At 43.2% G+C, this 15,061-nt stretch overlaps 6 protein-coding genes across 6 annotated transcripts; 2 read left to right on the plus strand and 4 right to left on the minus strand.

Annotated features, from left to right (window-relative positions):
* Positions 1–389: 389 nt before the first annotated feature.
* K450DRAFT_222852 (uncharacterized protein) lies at positions 390–1,511 on the plus strand. The gene is made up of 5 exons (XM_051585970.1): positions 390–599; positions 684–711; positions 814–886; positions 987–1,139; positions 1,214–1,511. The coding sequence occupies exons 1-5, from the start codon at positions 491–493 to the stop codon at positions 1,481–1,483; spliced, it is 633 nt and encodes a 210-aa protein (XP_051448288.1). The 5' UTR covers positions 390–490; the 3' UTR covers positions 1,484–1,511.
* Positions 1,512–5,796: 4,285 nt separating this feature from the next.
* On the plus strand, positions 5,797–8,850 carry K450DRAFT_222870 (uncharacterized protein). Its single transcript, XM_051585971.1, has 8 exons — positions 5,797–6,209; positions 6,355–6,551; positions 6,624–7,280; positions 7,345–7,499; positions 7,569–7,767; positions 7,849–8,056; positions 8,126–8,427; positions 8,504–8,850. The coding sequence occupies exons 1-8, from the start codon at positions 6,047–6,049 to the stop codon at positions 8,786–8,788; spliced, it is 2,166 nt and encodes a 721-aa protein (XP_051448289.1). The 5' UTR covers positions 5,797–6,046; the 3' UTR covers positions 8,789–8,850.
* Positions 8,850–10,718, minus strand: K450DRAFT_222874 (uncharacterized protein). The gene is made up of 5 exons (XM_051585972.1): positions 10,243–10,718; positions 10,034–10,153; positions 9,419–9,943; positions 9,153–9,356; positions 8,850–9,070 (listed from the first exon to the last, which is right to left on the minus strand). The coding sequence occupies exons 1-5, from the start codon at positions 10,627–10,629 to the stop codon at positions 8,912–8,914; spliced, it is 1,395 nt and encodes a 464-aa protein (XP_051448290.1). The 5' UTR covers positions 10,630–10,718; the 3' UTR covers positions 8,850–8,911.
* A 406-nt stretch (positions 10,719–11,124) lies between these two features.
* K450DRAFT_222878 (uncharacterized protein) lies at positions 11,125–11,956 on the minus strand. Its single transcript, XM_051585973.1, has 2 exons — positions 11,907–11,956; positions 11,125–11,836 (listed from the first exon to the last, which is right to left on the minus strand). The coding sequence occupies exon 2, from the start codon at positions 11,793–11,795 to the stop codon at positions 11,166–11,168; it is 630 nt and encodes a 209-aa protein (XP_051448291.1). The 5' UTR covers positions 11,796–11,836; positions 11,907–11,956; the 3' UTR covers positions 11,125–11,165.
* On the minus strand, positions 11,905–12,739 carry K450DRAFT_222880 (uncharacterized protein). Its single transcript, XM_051585974.1, has one exon. The coding sequence runs from the start codon at positions 12,521–12,523 to the stop codon at positions 12,200–12,202; it is 324 nt and encodes a 107-aa protein (XP_051448292.1). The 5' UTR covers positions 12,524–12,739; the 3' UTR covers positions 11,905–12,199.
* A 216-nt stretch (positions 12,740–12,955) lies between these two features.
* K450DRAFT_169729 (uncharacterized protein) lies at positions 12,956–14,938 on the minus strand (the record flags this gene model as incomplete). Its single annotated transcript, XM_051584100.1, has 8 exons — positions 12,956–13,165; positions 13,232–13,378; positions 13,443–13,575; positions 13,659–13,734; positions 13,966–14,220; positions 14,460–14,552; positions 14,624–14,645; positions 14,741–14,938. 8 exons carry the CDS (start codon positions 14,936–14,938, stop codon positions 12,956–12,958), a joined length of 1,134 nt encoding a protein of 377 aa, XP_051448293.1.
* Between the last annotated feature and the right edge of the window lie 123 nt (positions 14,939–15,061).

Here is a 15,061-nt window from a genome sequence, read left to right on the forward strand (position 1 = left end):
CAAAGCAGTTTTCAAGGTAACAACAAGGAAGATCAGCCAGTTCTGTGATAGATAACACCGCTTGCCGACATTACAAGCTCAATATCTATATATATCACCTACTAGAAATGTATCAGACAAGATACTGAGATATCGGGTTGCGAGCTAGTTTTAAAGCCACTTCCGTTTTGTTATCTACCAATGCCAACTGTTCTGTTTGTGTTCTGTCAGTATGGACTGACCAAATTGTGTCACAAAAACAGTCATTTGTGCGGGAAAAACACTGGGCGACCCGTTGGCTCCGATTAGCGAAAAAAAAAAGGACCCAGTTCGCAACCAGCGTTGACAGCTCTCCCAGATTGACACCGGAGCCTGTACAAGGAATTCATACTCCAATTCAAACAGTGATCTCACATTCTGACCATTACACTTGGGAACATCATCACCCCAACACTTTAATCACTAAAAGTTTGTGAGCGGAAACAACTACAACCACCTTATGCAATAAACCATGCAAAGTATCAATTCCTGGAACATTGTCAAGGACATCACACATATCCTTTCCGCCCTTAAGTTTACAAAGTTGTTACGTCGCAAAACAGTCTCATCTTTGGCAAAAGGTAAATGATTTGAGAACAAAATGGAAAAGAGATCTTAGAATATGACGTAGGTTCTAGACAGCTAAAATGTAAAGATTGGTCTAGATATAGCAATCGTTGCTGCCGGTATTCGGTAAGGGAATGAACGGATGACTTTACCCATGTATATCCTGGGTTGACCATACCTACACAACTACCTACAAGTGCATCATTTTTTACATTTTTTTTACTATAGTGTCGCGCATCTCGTGGATGTTGCATATCTCAAACGGGAGGAGGCGTCAGAATTGCAGCATCAACTACAATCGGTAAGTGTACTTCCCTCTCACAAAAGTGGGTCTATGTAACCGTAAATAAGAACGTATTGGGAACATATAATAAAAAAGAAAAAATTGGCCACCCCTCAAGCTTCCTATATGTCAACCTCTCTACATCATTCACATTGGAAACGAGTACACTTTTATATGTCACCGACATCTATTAGAGCACCAAGTCATCCATTGCGATGACTACAGTCGATATTACGTCTGTATTGACGAGGCTTTGCGGGGTCCTACATTGGTAAACCATTTCGCACGATCTGTGCCTGACATTGTCGTTGTGTAACAGGGTGTATTCATATCCTTCTTTTTCAGCAATCGTTCTGCACACCGTTAGCACAATTTATACACCACCAATTGAAGCCGGCGTTGTCTGGGCCCGATAACCTTCTGACTATCGACCCAATCCCTTCCTTTATGATTTCCCTTACCGGTTGGCTGTTGGAGTATCCTGTCATATACGTTCAATCTGTTGCTGATAAAGAGGATGCGTCACTAGAGTGGCGCCCGGCGTCAGGGAATTCATTATCTGGGGTTCCTTTAACTGTGGTCACTGTGGGTATCGGATTTGGACAAGAACGGTAAGTCTAGTGTATAAAAGAAAAATGCTTATCATGACGGGCTGCACAGTGCGCTCTAATCAAATAAAAATTCTTTTTATATTAGCCACGACCATCGCATGCTCAGCTTTAGTTACCCCAGTTTGCTCTTCAACGAGCAACAACACCAAGCCATGCACAGCAACTTGTTTACAATGGTTCAACGCAGGTGCGAAGCTTCGTCGAGTGATATTTATTTCGAGATTATGATTACACAGGAGACGTTGGATAGAGTAGCGATGTGATGCGAGAATGATGTGGCGGGATACCCAATAGAATTTTTGCAGACTTATGTTACACTGAAGGGTTCTCTCGTAGGACAATATTTTTTTGCACTTGTGGTGGGGGGAGTGGATACTTTTCACCCTATGTCGGCTCGTCTGAACAGGGAGTGGGGGGAAATCGGGAATAGTCGTATACATGATGATGATTCTTTGATCAAGTCAAGTCGTTATCTTGGCTTGTTTCGTTTTGGGCATACCTAAAATATTTTAATTAGGACGATGAGGAGAAGCTGTCCCATTCATGGAAAACCCAATTCAATTACGCTAATGCTGCATTTTTAACCTACACCCGTCAACCACTTACCCACGCAATGTGACTCGTACTTCCGCAGTAAGAACACGCTGGTGATGTTGGGGACTTTGGCATATTGGGAATGCAGAGAAAGAGTAAATATAAAAAGAGATAATCTTATCGCAAGGAAGAAATAAAAAATATATAAAAAAAAAGGTGGGGAGGCACGGGAATGGATGCTTCTACTGGCAAAAGAAGCCTTTTATATAAATATATATTTCGGAAATCATGGTCAGAGTCATCCATAGCTATCAGACCGTGCTCTTTGGGTCACAGTTCTCACGCAATTCGCCTTTCTCCTCCTTTTACTCACCCCCGACTCCAAAGAGCCACATTTGTTTGTTATTTCGCCTAGGTGGTGTCAATCAAGAAAACCAACACATTAGTTTTTTTTATTTCTCTCTCTCTTCAAACTGCAAAGAAGGGCAGCCCGTTTTGGGGAATTGCTTGCAGGTGACAGAGCGAAAGTGGAGAATTGCTTGTGGGGGCGAAATGCCATTTTGGTGAATGATTTCCTCAAGCATGTAAACTTTACTCTACCAGCGACAAAATCGTAATGTATTCACAAAAATAAGATACTTAACATAAAAAAACGAATTCTAAAGCAGCCAGCCCTAGAGTTACACTCGCATCCGAAAATAGAGTGAGCGCACCTCTTCAAATCATTGCCCAGTTTTCTGTTGGGGACAAACCAGCAATGTTTACCCATGTCATCAGCTTCGGAAATTCCCCCCAAGTTTCCCATGGTGCATTCAACCCCACCGTCCCAATATTACCCGAAGAAGTTGGTTCAGGATACTTACTGTAAGACTGTCCAACACTAGCCAGCCCACCCAGTTCTTCGGCTATTGAAAAAAAGTAAGTTTTTCAGTCCCCGGAGGACGAGGCCCTTACCTTTCAGAAATGACATTCTTCTATTTGTTTGTCAAGAAGCGTACTGATATACAAAATGTCATTGCATCGCTAAATTTAATGAAGGGATAGGGCTTTGATGTGGCGTGATGACGTCCATTTGGGAAAAACACCTGCTACCGTGTCAAAGATGCGATTTCTCTATCAACTGACGCATGATCTAATCTGGCAGGAGTTTCGTGAATCAAACGTAAGGTGGGAAAATTCTCAAGATGCAACGGTTGAAAAGTTTGTTCATTTCACTGATTAGGGTCATCAACAAACTTAATGATTCAAGGAAACATGCATCCATGGGATGCTTACATCCATAACATTTGACTGATATGGCTACATAATGATGATCACGGTTTTTAGTCCACAGGCATTGCAAGCCGCGAACAACGTGATGATGAAGTAGGCTATTCTGGAATGCACGTTGTGCTGCATTGATGATTTTTGCTCACTGAAGGACATAAAGGGACAAAGTCATCATTTTAAAACGTGAATATTAACCGAATACAAGATGGCTCGTAAAAATAAATAAAATAGAGATCCGTCTGAGCTCAATAAGGAGGAAACCTATCCTTTTCCGTGTCACTTGCTTTTGAGCAGCCATAAATCAGAGCTAAACTTGCCAACTGCGAACATGTATATTCTTTTATGAAACAATTCTGGCGTTCATTAACTAGGATCAGTTCAATTTATCTCGAACGATGTCAGAAATCCGTTCGACTGGATCAAAAGACAAGATTTGTGCCTGCCGATCTCGGAACTGTCTGCACAGTGCACCGCATAGTCGATCGGTTAGTTGCTGCAAATAAGATGAATCAGATATGGACAAGACTTTGAAGTATATAGGTGAGACTTGTGTATGCAACGGTATCTGTCGCGCGACTTAGCTTACAGTGGCGCGTATGTAGCAGCATAACACGTTGTTGCATTACACCGGTATTCCACTATTAACCCAGAGAGCAGTCAGTGATGAGCTTATTAGAAAAGATTAGCATCAAAAGACAATAAACAGAACGACGTTTTGTCTCAAAAAATGACTTTAAAATTTTACTTTTAGGTTAAAAGATGTACCTGTGAATACAGTACGGAGTTCTCATTACGGATAAATATCGAGTAGCTGGATAATTGCATGCTTCGAGGACGGCAAAGGTTTCGTCTAAGCCAAGCATCATTGCATGGCGTTGCTTCTCTTCTCCACACCACAACATATGCAAGATGTAAATGCCGACGATTTTATTATAGATACAAATACCGATCCATCTACCTTCCACAGCGGCCAATATGATAATACTGGTGCATTATCCGCATCGCTTCCTACCTAATAAAGGCATCAAGTAAAGGGCAAAGGGCTAGCTCCAGCTTAGTGCTCTTGTTGATGTCGAAAGCGTCGGAGGCTGCTCCTAGCGCGAATGGAATTTGTCTCCTCAAAGAGCGCATGAGATCATCATCCATATAACGACTTCATGTGGCTATGGAAGTTTGCCCTTGGCGTCAAATGATATTATATCTGAACTTGTAACCATATGGGATGACTGCGCACAGGTAAACTTGTGCGAGTGAAAATACTGTGCCACATATATAGTTCGTGCCATGTGGTTATGTCCATGTCTCGATAAACTTGATCTTCTCATCATTTCTAAACTTACTCTCCATGTTCACTGCATCAGGGCTATCTCTAGCAAGTATCTGCTCAACCGTATTCGCAGCTAAGCCTGATGTTCCGGATACTGACTGGGTTGCATATGAAAATGGCACGGTCGTCCAGGTTACAAAGAAGGAAGTAACCGATAAGGAAGACTTGATTCGACGCGCTAACGAAGCTATTGCTGTCGAAGTACAAGTGGGAGCTCCTTCAGCAGACTTCAACATAGCTCGACTGAACGTGTATTACCCAGACAAGGATATTTACGCTGTCCTCTACTCCTTACCAATGAATATGATCACCGTCATCGAGAACAACAGTGGCAATGAGCTTTTAATCGGGATTCTCGGTCGAGAGTACAGAAGACTTGATTGGGAAACAAGAAAAATAGTGGCAACTTCTAGAGATTGACATATTTAGAAGCGATATCTAGTTGCTGTGAACGGGCAACGAACATCCTGAAAATAAATATACCGTTTCAGCCATTGTGAATTCTAAACTCTTGCCCATTGCTGTGTTTCTCCCAACAATGATGAGGAAGAGAGATGGCCCATTTGGATTTATGTCTTATTCATCTAGCCAACATGCATAATGGTGGGCGATCTCGTCGCAATGATGCCAGCAACTATTCACACAGCCTGGAGGTCCAAAAGAACAATTTTCAATGTTTTGAGATCAAGGCAAGCTATAATTTACCAGTAATACTTATTACATAACATAACATAACATAACTCAGGTACAATGATAGACTGTCGTGTTCCTCATATAAATCGAATCAGGTTAAGATGTGTACGTCGTCCACAAATCTAGTAACCGACAGCCGTCGAAGGATGTACCTACATCTTCCATGACGGTACAGGATATATGTATATTGCGGCACTATCAAATTTTAACGGAGACAGGTGTTTGCGCGTTTGCCTAAATTATTTTGAAAGAGTATGATAGCGATATTACTACGTAATCAGGCAAGTGCTTATTATGATATGCGTTGAAAATCGTAATGTGAACATCAGATTTGCTAAGGTTTTATTATGGGAATAAGGAAGCAATATTAAAAAAGGAACTTGTCTGTCTGAATCATCTCTATATCTCAATGCCTTCACTTCTTTCCCCTTGTCGAATTTGCTATACGTTCCAAAACTTCCGTCACTGTGGCGAAACCAAATCACAAATATATTCTCAACCTACAAATGTTTATTCCTCTTTATTCCTTTTCATACTTCCAAATCGCATCAAGATAAATTACCTACTCACTTCGCGTGGATTGTTCTACTTGAACCGCCCGAAGACAATCAGGCGTCTGCTGAAGTCCGGCTTTACACAGGTGAAAAGTTCAATCTCAGCATAGTCCACTTTCCCACGATGGCATCAAAACTTCACGTTTTCACTCTGCTCCATTCTGTCTTCTTCTGTCCATCCTGAACAGCCATGTTCAAACAACGATTGTACACATCTTTCATATGCATTAGCTCTCAACCTATTAGAGTCAGGCCCACTGTCCTGAGAATAGCCACATGGAAGCAACAAGGATATTGGTACTCCACCCAACTAGGTTGGTTCTCCTTTCTTTCGCGTTGCTTCGTCGAAAACCGTTCCTAATGCCCTCTCCTCTTTTCAGATCGCAAACCTCTTTTCGACAAAATTTTAATTGCCAACAGGTACGTGCTTATCTAGCTTCATTTCTGAAATATACGCTCTGTTCGTAGCTGACGGCGTTCATGTTTCCGTACGTAGAGGAGAGATCGCATGCCGTGTGATGAGAACCGCAAAGGACCTCGGTATCAAAACCGTTGCTGTCTACAGTGAGGCTGATGCCAATGCTCAGCATGTCAAGCTCGCTGATGAGTCTTACTTGATTGGTCCCGCTGCGTCTGCCCTGAGTTACCTAGACACTGAAAAGATCTTGGCCGTTGCCAAACAGAGCGGTGCTCAGGTAAGCCATCGCCATGAGTCTCTGAACCGGCCACGAATTCCTTGAAAATTAACCTCGTCTTTGCATTGGTAGGCTATTCACCCAGGCTATGGATTCTTGTCTGAGAATGCAGACTTTGCTGATCGTGTTCAGCGCGAGAATTTGGTATTTATTGGCCCACCCGGTAGCGCCATGCGATCCATGGGATCAAAGAGCGAGTCCAAGTATATCATGGAGGATGCTGGTGTACCAGTTGTTCCTGGATACCATGGTGAAAACCAGGATCCTAAATTTTTGATGGAACAAGCGGACAAGATCGGCTACCCGGTGCTTATCAAGGCTATCAAGGGCGGAGGTGGCAAAGGAATGCGAATCGTGAACCGACCACAAGATTTCTTGGAAATGTTAGAGTCTTCCAAAAGAGAATCCATCAAATCTTTTGGCGATGACAAGGTGCTTGTTGAAAAGTACCTGGTGCGTCCACGGCATGTCGAAGTACAAGTGTTCGCCGACACGCATGGCAACACTGTTCATTTGTTCGAGAGAGACTGCTCTGTTCAACGTAGACACCAAAAGGTCATTGAAGAAGCCCCTGCTCCTGGTTTGAGTGAAGAAATCCGAGCTGAACTAGGTGCCAAGGCTGTTGCTGCAGCTAAAGCTGTAGGCTATGTTAACGCCGGTACTGTGGAATTTATCATGGACAATATTGACAAGAAATTCTATTTCATGGAGATGAACACTAGACTTCAGGCAAGTTTGGCATCTTTCAAGACTGACTTGAATAATGGCTTGAGTACTCATTTATTAAATTTAGGTTGAACATCCTGTTACCGAGATGGTGACCAACACTGATCTGGTTCGATGGCAGCTCGAAGTTGCTTCTGGAAACACGTTACCTTTGACTCAAGATCAATTAAAACTCACTGGTCATGCATTTGAAGCTCGTGTTTACGCTGAAAATCCCAACAAGTATAGATAGATCAATTGCTTTTACATCCAAGGTGGCGAAACGAATTTCTAACTTTCTCTTCAACTTAGTAACTTCCTTCCAGATACTGGGCCACTGTTGCGTGTCCACACACCCGAGGTTTCCAAAAATGTCCGTCTTGAAACTGGCTTCATTGAAGGAGATGAAGTCAGCGTGCACTACGACCCTATGATTGCAAAACTGGTTGTTCGCGGAGAGGATCGAAACGATGCGTTGAGAATTCTTAGACGTGCGCTTGATTCTTACAATGTAAGTAGATGAAAACGTATCTTGGATGGGTCTGAATTTCTCGGGGATCAAGCGCTAAACGAATTGTCATCTACCTAACAGATCGTCGGTTTGAATACCAATATCAGTTTTATCAAAACCTTGGCAGAGCATCCCGAGTTCATCAAAGGAGAAGTTGAAACTGGCTTTATTCAACAATACGAAAAGGATTTGTTGCACCTTACCCCTCAAGTTGATCCTAACACCTTGGCACTAGCTGCACATGCCATTGCTGTGAAGGAGAAGACTGAACAGAAGGTGAATCCAAATGGTGAGTGTGCCAACCATATTTTGGTTAGGCTTTGTATTAGCAAACACTGATGTATGCCATCTTGTCCAGATCCTTTCACCCCTTGGTCCACTCTTCCACAGCCCTTCCGTGTCAATGGAGGCACATCCCGAACCATCACGCTTCATGTTAACGATTCGGAGTTTGATGTCATTTTGGACAGCGAGCCACATGCTTACCCTAAACTGAGCAACATTCGTATAGTTGATAAAAAGACCAACGAAGAAATCTCACAGATCAGAAGCGACGATCCGTCGGTCGACGAAGATGGCATGTTGGTTGCTACACTAGATGGCCGCCGATACAAGGTGAATGCTGTCGTAGAAGGTGACAATGTGGATGTATTTGCGGAGGTAAGTGAATAATGTTCCTTGCGGAGGGAGAGTCGAGGTGTTATTTCCAAGTATAAACCTTTTTCCATCACTGCAGACCGGAAGATCAACGTTCACCATACCCACTCCATCTTATCTCACCGCTGGCGCAGCGGACGCAGTTGGCTCCGTCAAGACCCCTATGCCTTGCAAGATCTCACAAGTACTGGTTAAGCCTGGAGATAAGGTTGAAAAGGATGCCCCTCTGGTCATCTTGGAGGCTATGAAAATGGAACACATCATTCGTTCTCCGTTCTCCGGCACCATTGACCAAGTCCTCTACGCACTTGGCGACATGGTTGCCGAAAACAAGAGCTTGGTTACCTTTGCTGGTGAAAAGTAGTAGATATGAAGTAAACCGTAGAGTATGTAATCACGATTTCGCAAAAATGATTTTAAAATAAATAAATCTGTATACACTCATCGATGGAAAAGACGTTCTGTTTATTACTGTTAAATAGACGTTTTACTTGTTCTCCTTTTGTCGTCTGAGTTCCGTGACAATCGCCTCGAGCATTCTCTTGCTTCGACGGTCTCCTCCCAGTGTGTATCGATAGCTGTTCATGCAATAGCCAAATCCAATCTTGAACTCTTCGTTCCAGTAAAACAAACTACCTCCTGCACCCTACGTATGTAAATCAAGATACCAACCCAACATTTAGTCATTGCTTGTGCTAAACACTATTGCCATGTCCAGCTTTACTTACCGTCCAACCCATGAAAGTCGTGTTAAACATCTCGATGACTCCCCAACCTCCTACGGTCAAGGAAGGATTGATTTTCAGAACTTCGTCCATGTCAGTCATATCAGTTGTTGTTGCATAATCAAAGGTATTGGCGGACAGAAGCGACGGTTCGCCATTTTCAATGGGTTGACCTCGGTTTGCCATCATGGCAGCCATTTTGGCAATCTTGAAATATAGAATGATCAATGAATGTTACTACCAGGGCTAACGTCGTTTTCAAACCTTACCGAGCGCGCATTGGTGTGGCCAGAGAAGGAAGGGCTTTCGTAACGCCTGAGGTCTGATTTCTGAAGAAGAAGAATGTTTCTTTTCTCTGGAGCTGCTTCAATTATAGCTCTCTTTCCCGGGCTGTTATTTTGGGTTGTACCAAGGAACGCTTCAGGTACAGGTTCAGCAATCTTCCACAGCCAAGCCGGAGTGACCATGCGGCGTACCAATTGATGCATTGAGGTATGGTAGGGTGTGGCGATACGATGATCCATCTCGGGTCCAGGGTTATAGTGCCACTCAACGTTGTACGGATGATTAATTTCTTCTCGGGCAATTTGGCCAATTGTTCGGTGTTGAGGGTCGACGCGACGAACAATTTCGTTCAAATACCATCCACGAGTCAATGCATGATAAGCTCTCGTCTTCGTTCCATTCCAATTATGAGGCTGGGCGGCTAACCTGCTGGAAAACTTTTCTCTGTCTTTGAAATCATCCACCTTCAACGGCTGCTCTAACCACGCGACACCACCTGCATGTTCCATCTAAAAAAATTGGACGATAGCATTGACGAGTTCGGTAAGCTGACATCTTGAATGATGTAAGTTTTAATATTCAATGAAAGAAAAACATACCAAGTCCTTCAAAGTGACATTCTCCTTGTTCCCTTGAGCGAATTCGGGCCAGTAGGTGGCAATTGTTTGATCGTAGGATAAATGACCTTTATCCACAAGTCGCGCAATAACGATGCCGGTCTAAGAAATTCCGGTGACAAAGCATATTTCTCCCTTTAGGCTTGAGGTCTTCTCACGCTACGAAAATGTGAAAAAAAAATATCACCTACCATAGCTTTGCTGCATGAAAATACCATCTGTAAGGTTTCGTTGGTATATACGAGATTGGTTTCGCGGTCCATCCACCCTGCATACATATCCATTTTCAATTGTCCGTCGACGTACAGTGCAACGCCGGCACCTACGTCGTCGCCTTTGATAATGTTGTCGAGCATCAGGTCCTTTACATGTGCATACTCGGGGGCAACGAAGCCGCTCACCGTCGAGGTTGGGTCAGGACAGTTGAAGCCTGCTAATGCGCACGAGTAAGGGGTGAAGTCACCTTTGTCCAAAACTCGAAATGCAACCCAGGCGAGGACCGGAACCCATACAGTAATTTTTCGCAACAGGGATGGTTGAGCGACCGACGGGCTGGCGACGTTGCTTTTCTCGGTCATAGTGTTGAACAGGTGTGAAAGTAAGCGGTTGAGAAAGAAAGAAGTCGTTAATTAAATGTCAGACCAATCCTAGTGGCAAAATCCGTCAGCAAAAACGGGGAAAGAAATAATGTGTACCAGGAAAGGTCTGGAATGGATGCGGTAACCGTATTTTCAGCCAGCCATGATGACCAAAAACAATGCCGAGCATCTCAATGAGTGAAGGAAATTGGTATTGTATGAATGGCTTTGGCTCAATCCACTGTCCGTTCCAGATATCCTCCTTTCTGGACCGTGACTTTATTTCAGACACCATAGGAAGAAATGGAAGTCCATCTCTTCGACACCCAAAATTTTCCAAGTTCCGCCAAGGCCCAAGTCTATCACGTAAGATTTCACGATTTTATTATTTCATGCTTTTGTTTTACGCCAACGAAGCTTCATTCAACAGGAAAAAGATGTCAATACATCAGTAATGTGCATTTTGACCACATATGTTGGAAGAGCCATAAAGGAGCACAGAAAAAGTAACGAGGGTCGAGCTAAAAAGACATTTTTTATTGCGTCTTCTTGGGAGATTGCACGGCACCGTTAATACGAGTGCTGATTTGTTGATAAGCGGTTGAAGCATGCTTTTCAGCCATAGAGCGAGCAACTTGGGCCTTCTCGTTGAGGATGCCAGTGGCTTGATTTATACGAGCATCAACGAGGTCTTGGTGTCTATAATATAACTTGGGAACACTGAAGACCAAAGCGATACTAAGACCAATAATCCATCTGCTTGGCAAATACTTGGCAACAGTCCAAAGGACATAGAAACCACACAAATACTTGAGAGAGCGCTTGTTATCATCAATCAAGACAATCTTGACACCTTCAGTAGCAAGAATCTCCGATACATCGACAAGGGTGTTTGATAACTTGGTGACCCGTTGGCGGGACAAAGGTTGAGATCGTGTATTAAGACGACTGCGGTGAGGATTGGCGGTGGTGTTATTGATATCGGCGGTGTTGGAAGCAAACAATTTTTGACCTTGCACATGTGCATTGACGAATACCCAGTTGACACCTATTGCTATCGTGGCAATCGCGGCAAAAATTTGGAGAAGCGAATAGTGTTGTGTAATGATAAGTCCCAATAATGATGCTGCCAAGTAAATGGCTGACTTTGCGGGATTATGCCACATAATCAAGTTCCAGAATCGTGATTGAACATATTGGGTTGGATCTGAGTGAACGACAAGCCGTTAGTGACTTCGGTCAAGCAAGCCAACACAATCATTTACTCATAAGCATACCTTGTTCAAATGTGACAGGTGGTTCAGCTTCGACGGCTAAGGGAGAAAGTAGATAACGTAAATATGAGGGTTATCAAAGTTGGTATGTTTACGTTTCAAACACGTAGTAGACCCTTCCTAGAATGGGCTAAAGCTGGAACACGTCAACTGTGTTTTTTGGCAGAGCCATTCATTCAGCGACCGTGATATGAATCACCGCTGAATGTGACAGCACGCGACTTTGCTGTACGAGGATACGGCTTTTCTCGCTGCAGAAGTCTAGCTTTGCTCATCGATAAGAAAAAATGTGGCGGTTACAACTTACGTTTCAAATCCCTCTGGATCTGCTTGCTAAGAGAGGGCTCGTCCTTTTGGACAACAGAAGGGAGTTCCACTTTGCTCGGTATGGAGGTAGAAGTTAAACCGTTGGTACTTGGCACAGAAGGGACGGCAGGTTGGAAAGAATCCGCACTTGGCGCCGGCTTATGCGTGTAGGCATCCTCCACTCGGTCTTCACTCGCTAGCGGAGCAGGCTGTGCAACATGACTTGATGGTTGAATAGGCTCAGGAAAATTCTGCGATACGCTTTGAGGCTCTGGGCGAAGGTCAGGGTGAGTGAAAGTTGGCTGTTCCTCCATTTGATAAAAGGTGGTGAAGTAAAGGAAAAAGAGTAATGAAGTGCTTGTTTTTTTCCACCTGTGAAAATAAACGTCATTGTTGTCGGCGCTTTAAAAGCACAACATGCATACCAGTTATGGAAAACTCCCTTTCAATCATTGTGAGGTTTTTTTTTTCTTCGTCACTTTAAAGTCAAGATGAAAAACAATCTTGGGACAAACGTTTGCATAAAGATGAAATGCATGGAGATAAAGGCTTTTTAGTTAAAAGAGAATGCAAATGCTGGGGTTGGGTTGGGTTCGGAGGGTATTGGAGGATTATTTGTTGAGAACGGAGAAAAGAGGCAAATATGAGACGATCATTGAGTAAATGTTATTAAAATCAACTCAAGATAGGCAAAAACTGATTGCGTCAACAAGATATGTCAGTAAACTGCTGTGATTGGAATAGAATCATATCAAAAATAAATAACGTACGTTTCCAACAATGACACTAGGCAGGTCAAAGATATCCCTCTTGATGGTAAAACACATGCTAGCAGCAATCGGTCGTCCAGACGGCGTAAGTAGTATACACGAGCTAAATACTGCACTGTCAGTATTATCGAAAGCGTGAGTTGCGTATTTTTCCCAATACTCCACAGCCGACTCGTTACTCATAAGCTGTTAAAGGTAAACTGGTCAAAACACATACGTACAATTTAAGACGGAGGGGGCTCGATAGTATACCTCGTATATATATGTTTTCTTGTCAAGCAACATATCCCTTGACCACTGCGTTAAAAGCGAGAATTCCTTTCCAACCAATGCGATTTCACCAGTTCTCCGCCATACTACAGTTGGCGTACCCGAATAACTGATTAACTTTTCGTACTCCTGAATAGTTTGGTTAGTGAAGGCATTTATGGTTTCGCTTGCAGACTATGCTTCTCCTCCTCACCAATAAAGTTCTTTGTAAGCTTTTTTCCGTAAAGACCAGATCGTCTTCTGTAAGGTTCATCATAGAAGCCAGCACTGAAGGTCGAAATAATGCAAGAGCTCGACTAATCCTCATCAGATCTTCGCGACTCATTCTAAAAGTAGCGATCGTTGGTGGTCAGTCACAATAGGATTATTATTTTTTTCTCACAGGTATAGAGTTGTTCATTTTGCTCACCGTTCCTTAACAAACGAAATCAAGTAGTGGTATCCTTCAGCGTAACTGAAGGGTCTTTTGACATTAGCATATACAGCTTCCGGAGTATTACCAACGTTTCCTTTTCTTCGACCTCCAAATCGTTCCGACGTACTATCGCGCTTCACTCTAGGTAATGGCTTAGCAAAGGCAGTGTTGGCAACCTGTGATTGCTGTATCTCGGGTGAAGAAGTGGTAGACTGCATTAATAAACCGCTGCTGTTGATGAAAGGATTGGCTGTACTTGGCGATCCTGTCGCTTCTTGTACAGGAGATCCATTAGGCATACTGGTGGTCGGCCAAAGGGCAGCGGTAATGGGAGTGGAGACGGAACTGGATGGCTGAGTAACCGACGATTCATCATCAGCAAGAGGACGAGACATTAATGGCTGTGCAAAATTATTGGTTTGTGGTTTTAATACATCGGTTGGCGCCTGTAACATGTTCGAAAGGATGCTGTACTCCAGGTTGGCGGTTTCAGACCCAAAGCCATAATTGGCAAGTGGGAAGCCGAATATTTGTGATTCATCCAACAGCCCAGAGCCTAAACGTACAGACATCAGTTAATCCCGACACTTAAAAGATCTGAAAAAGATATATAGCACATATACTGACCATTAATGAACCCTTGATCTATTGGAGGTGTATTGGTGCCAGTTGTATTGGCTGACGGCGTTGTTGCTTGGGGTGATGACATTTCTGACATGGTCATCGTATCTATGGAAGAAGTGGATGAGTCTACATCTCAATGAAAGACGTAATATCTTCTGTTCTTACCCATACCCTCTGCGTCTTGCAGATATTTCGCTCTTTTCCGTATGCCGTCGGTACATGTGTTTGCTAAATCTCTCTTTATGCAGCGCTGGCATGGTCTCGCTAATTTCAAAACAAGTTAGCTATAAGATGTTGGCAGTACAACTCAGAACATGTATCAGGAGAAAACTTACAGTCATCGCAAGTTAAATGAGCCTTGAATTAGGATGGAAGGGTTGTGTAGAGAATCAACAGATTGATTAGTTGACCCGATAGAGTTGGCTAATTTGAGGCATTGCGAAAACGGTTACCTTTTGGCAATGAAAGCATGCTCTTGTAGCCTTCTTCTTCTTTTTAGAAGACGAAGACTGTTGGCTACTTGAATCTTCAAGGTCTCTGTCTGAATGAAATTGGTGGTCTTCAGAAGAATTGAGCCGTGATTTCTGGTCTTCAAGGTGTTGCAGCTGGTTCTGTTGCTGAGAATAAGAATAATTGGAAGAAGGCAGCATCGATGAGGTATATGACGATATAGCTGTATCAGACATCTATCGAGAAAACGATTTGATGTGTGGGGAAAAGAAGGGACAAAATGTTATAAAATATCAAGTATTGCTCTGAGTAGAAAAGGGGAT

The sequence above is a fragment of the Umbelopsis ramanniana genome (genome assembly GCF_025399195.1).
Source record: "Umbelopsis ramanniana AG unplaced genomic scaffold K450scaffold_5, whole genome shotgun sequence".
Lineage (NCBI taxonomy): Eukaryota > Fungi > Mucoromycota > Umbelopsidomycetes > Umbelopsidales > Umbelopsidaceae > Umbelopsis > Umbelopsis ramanniana.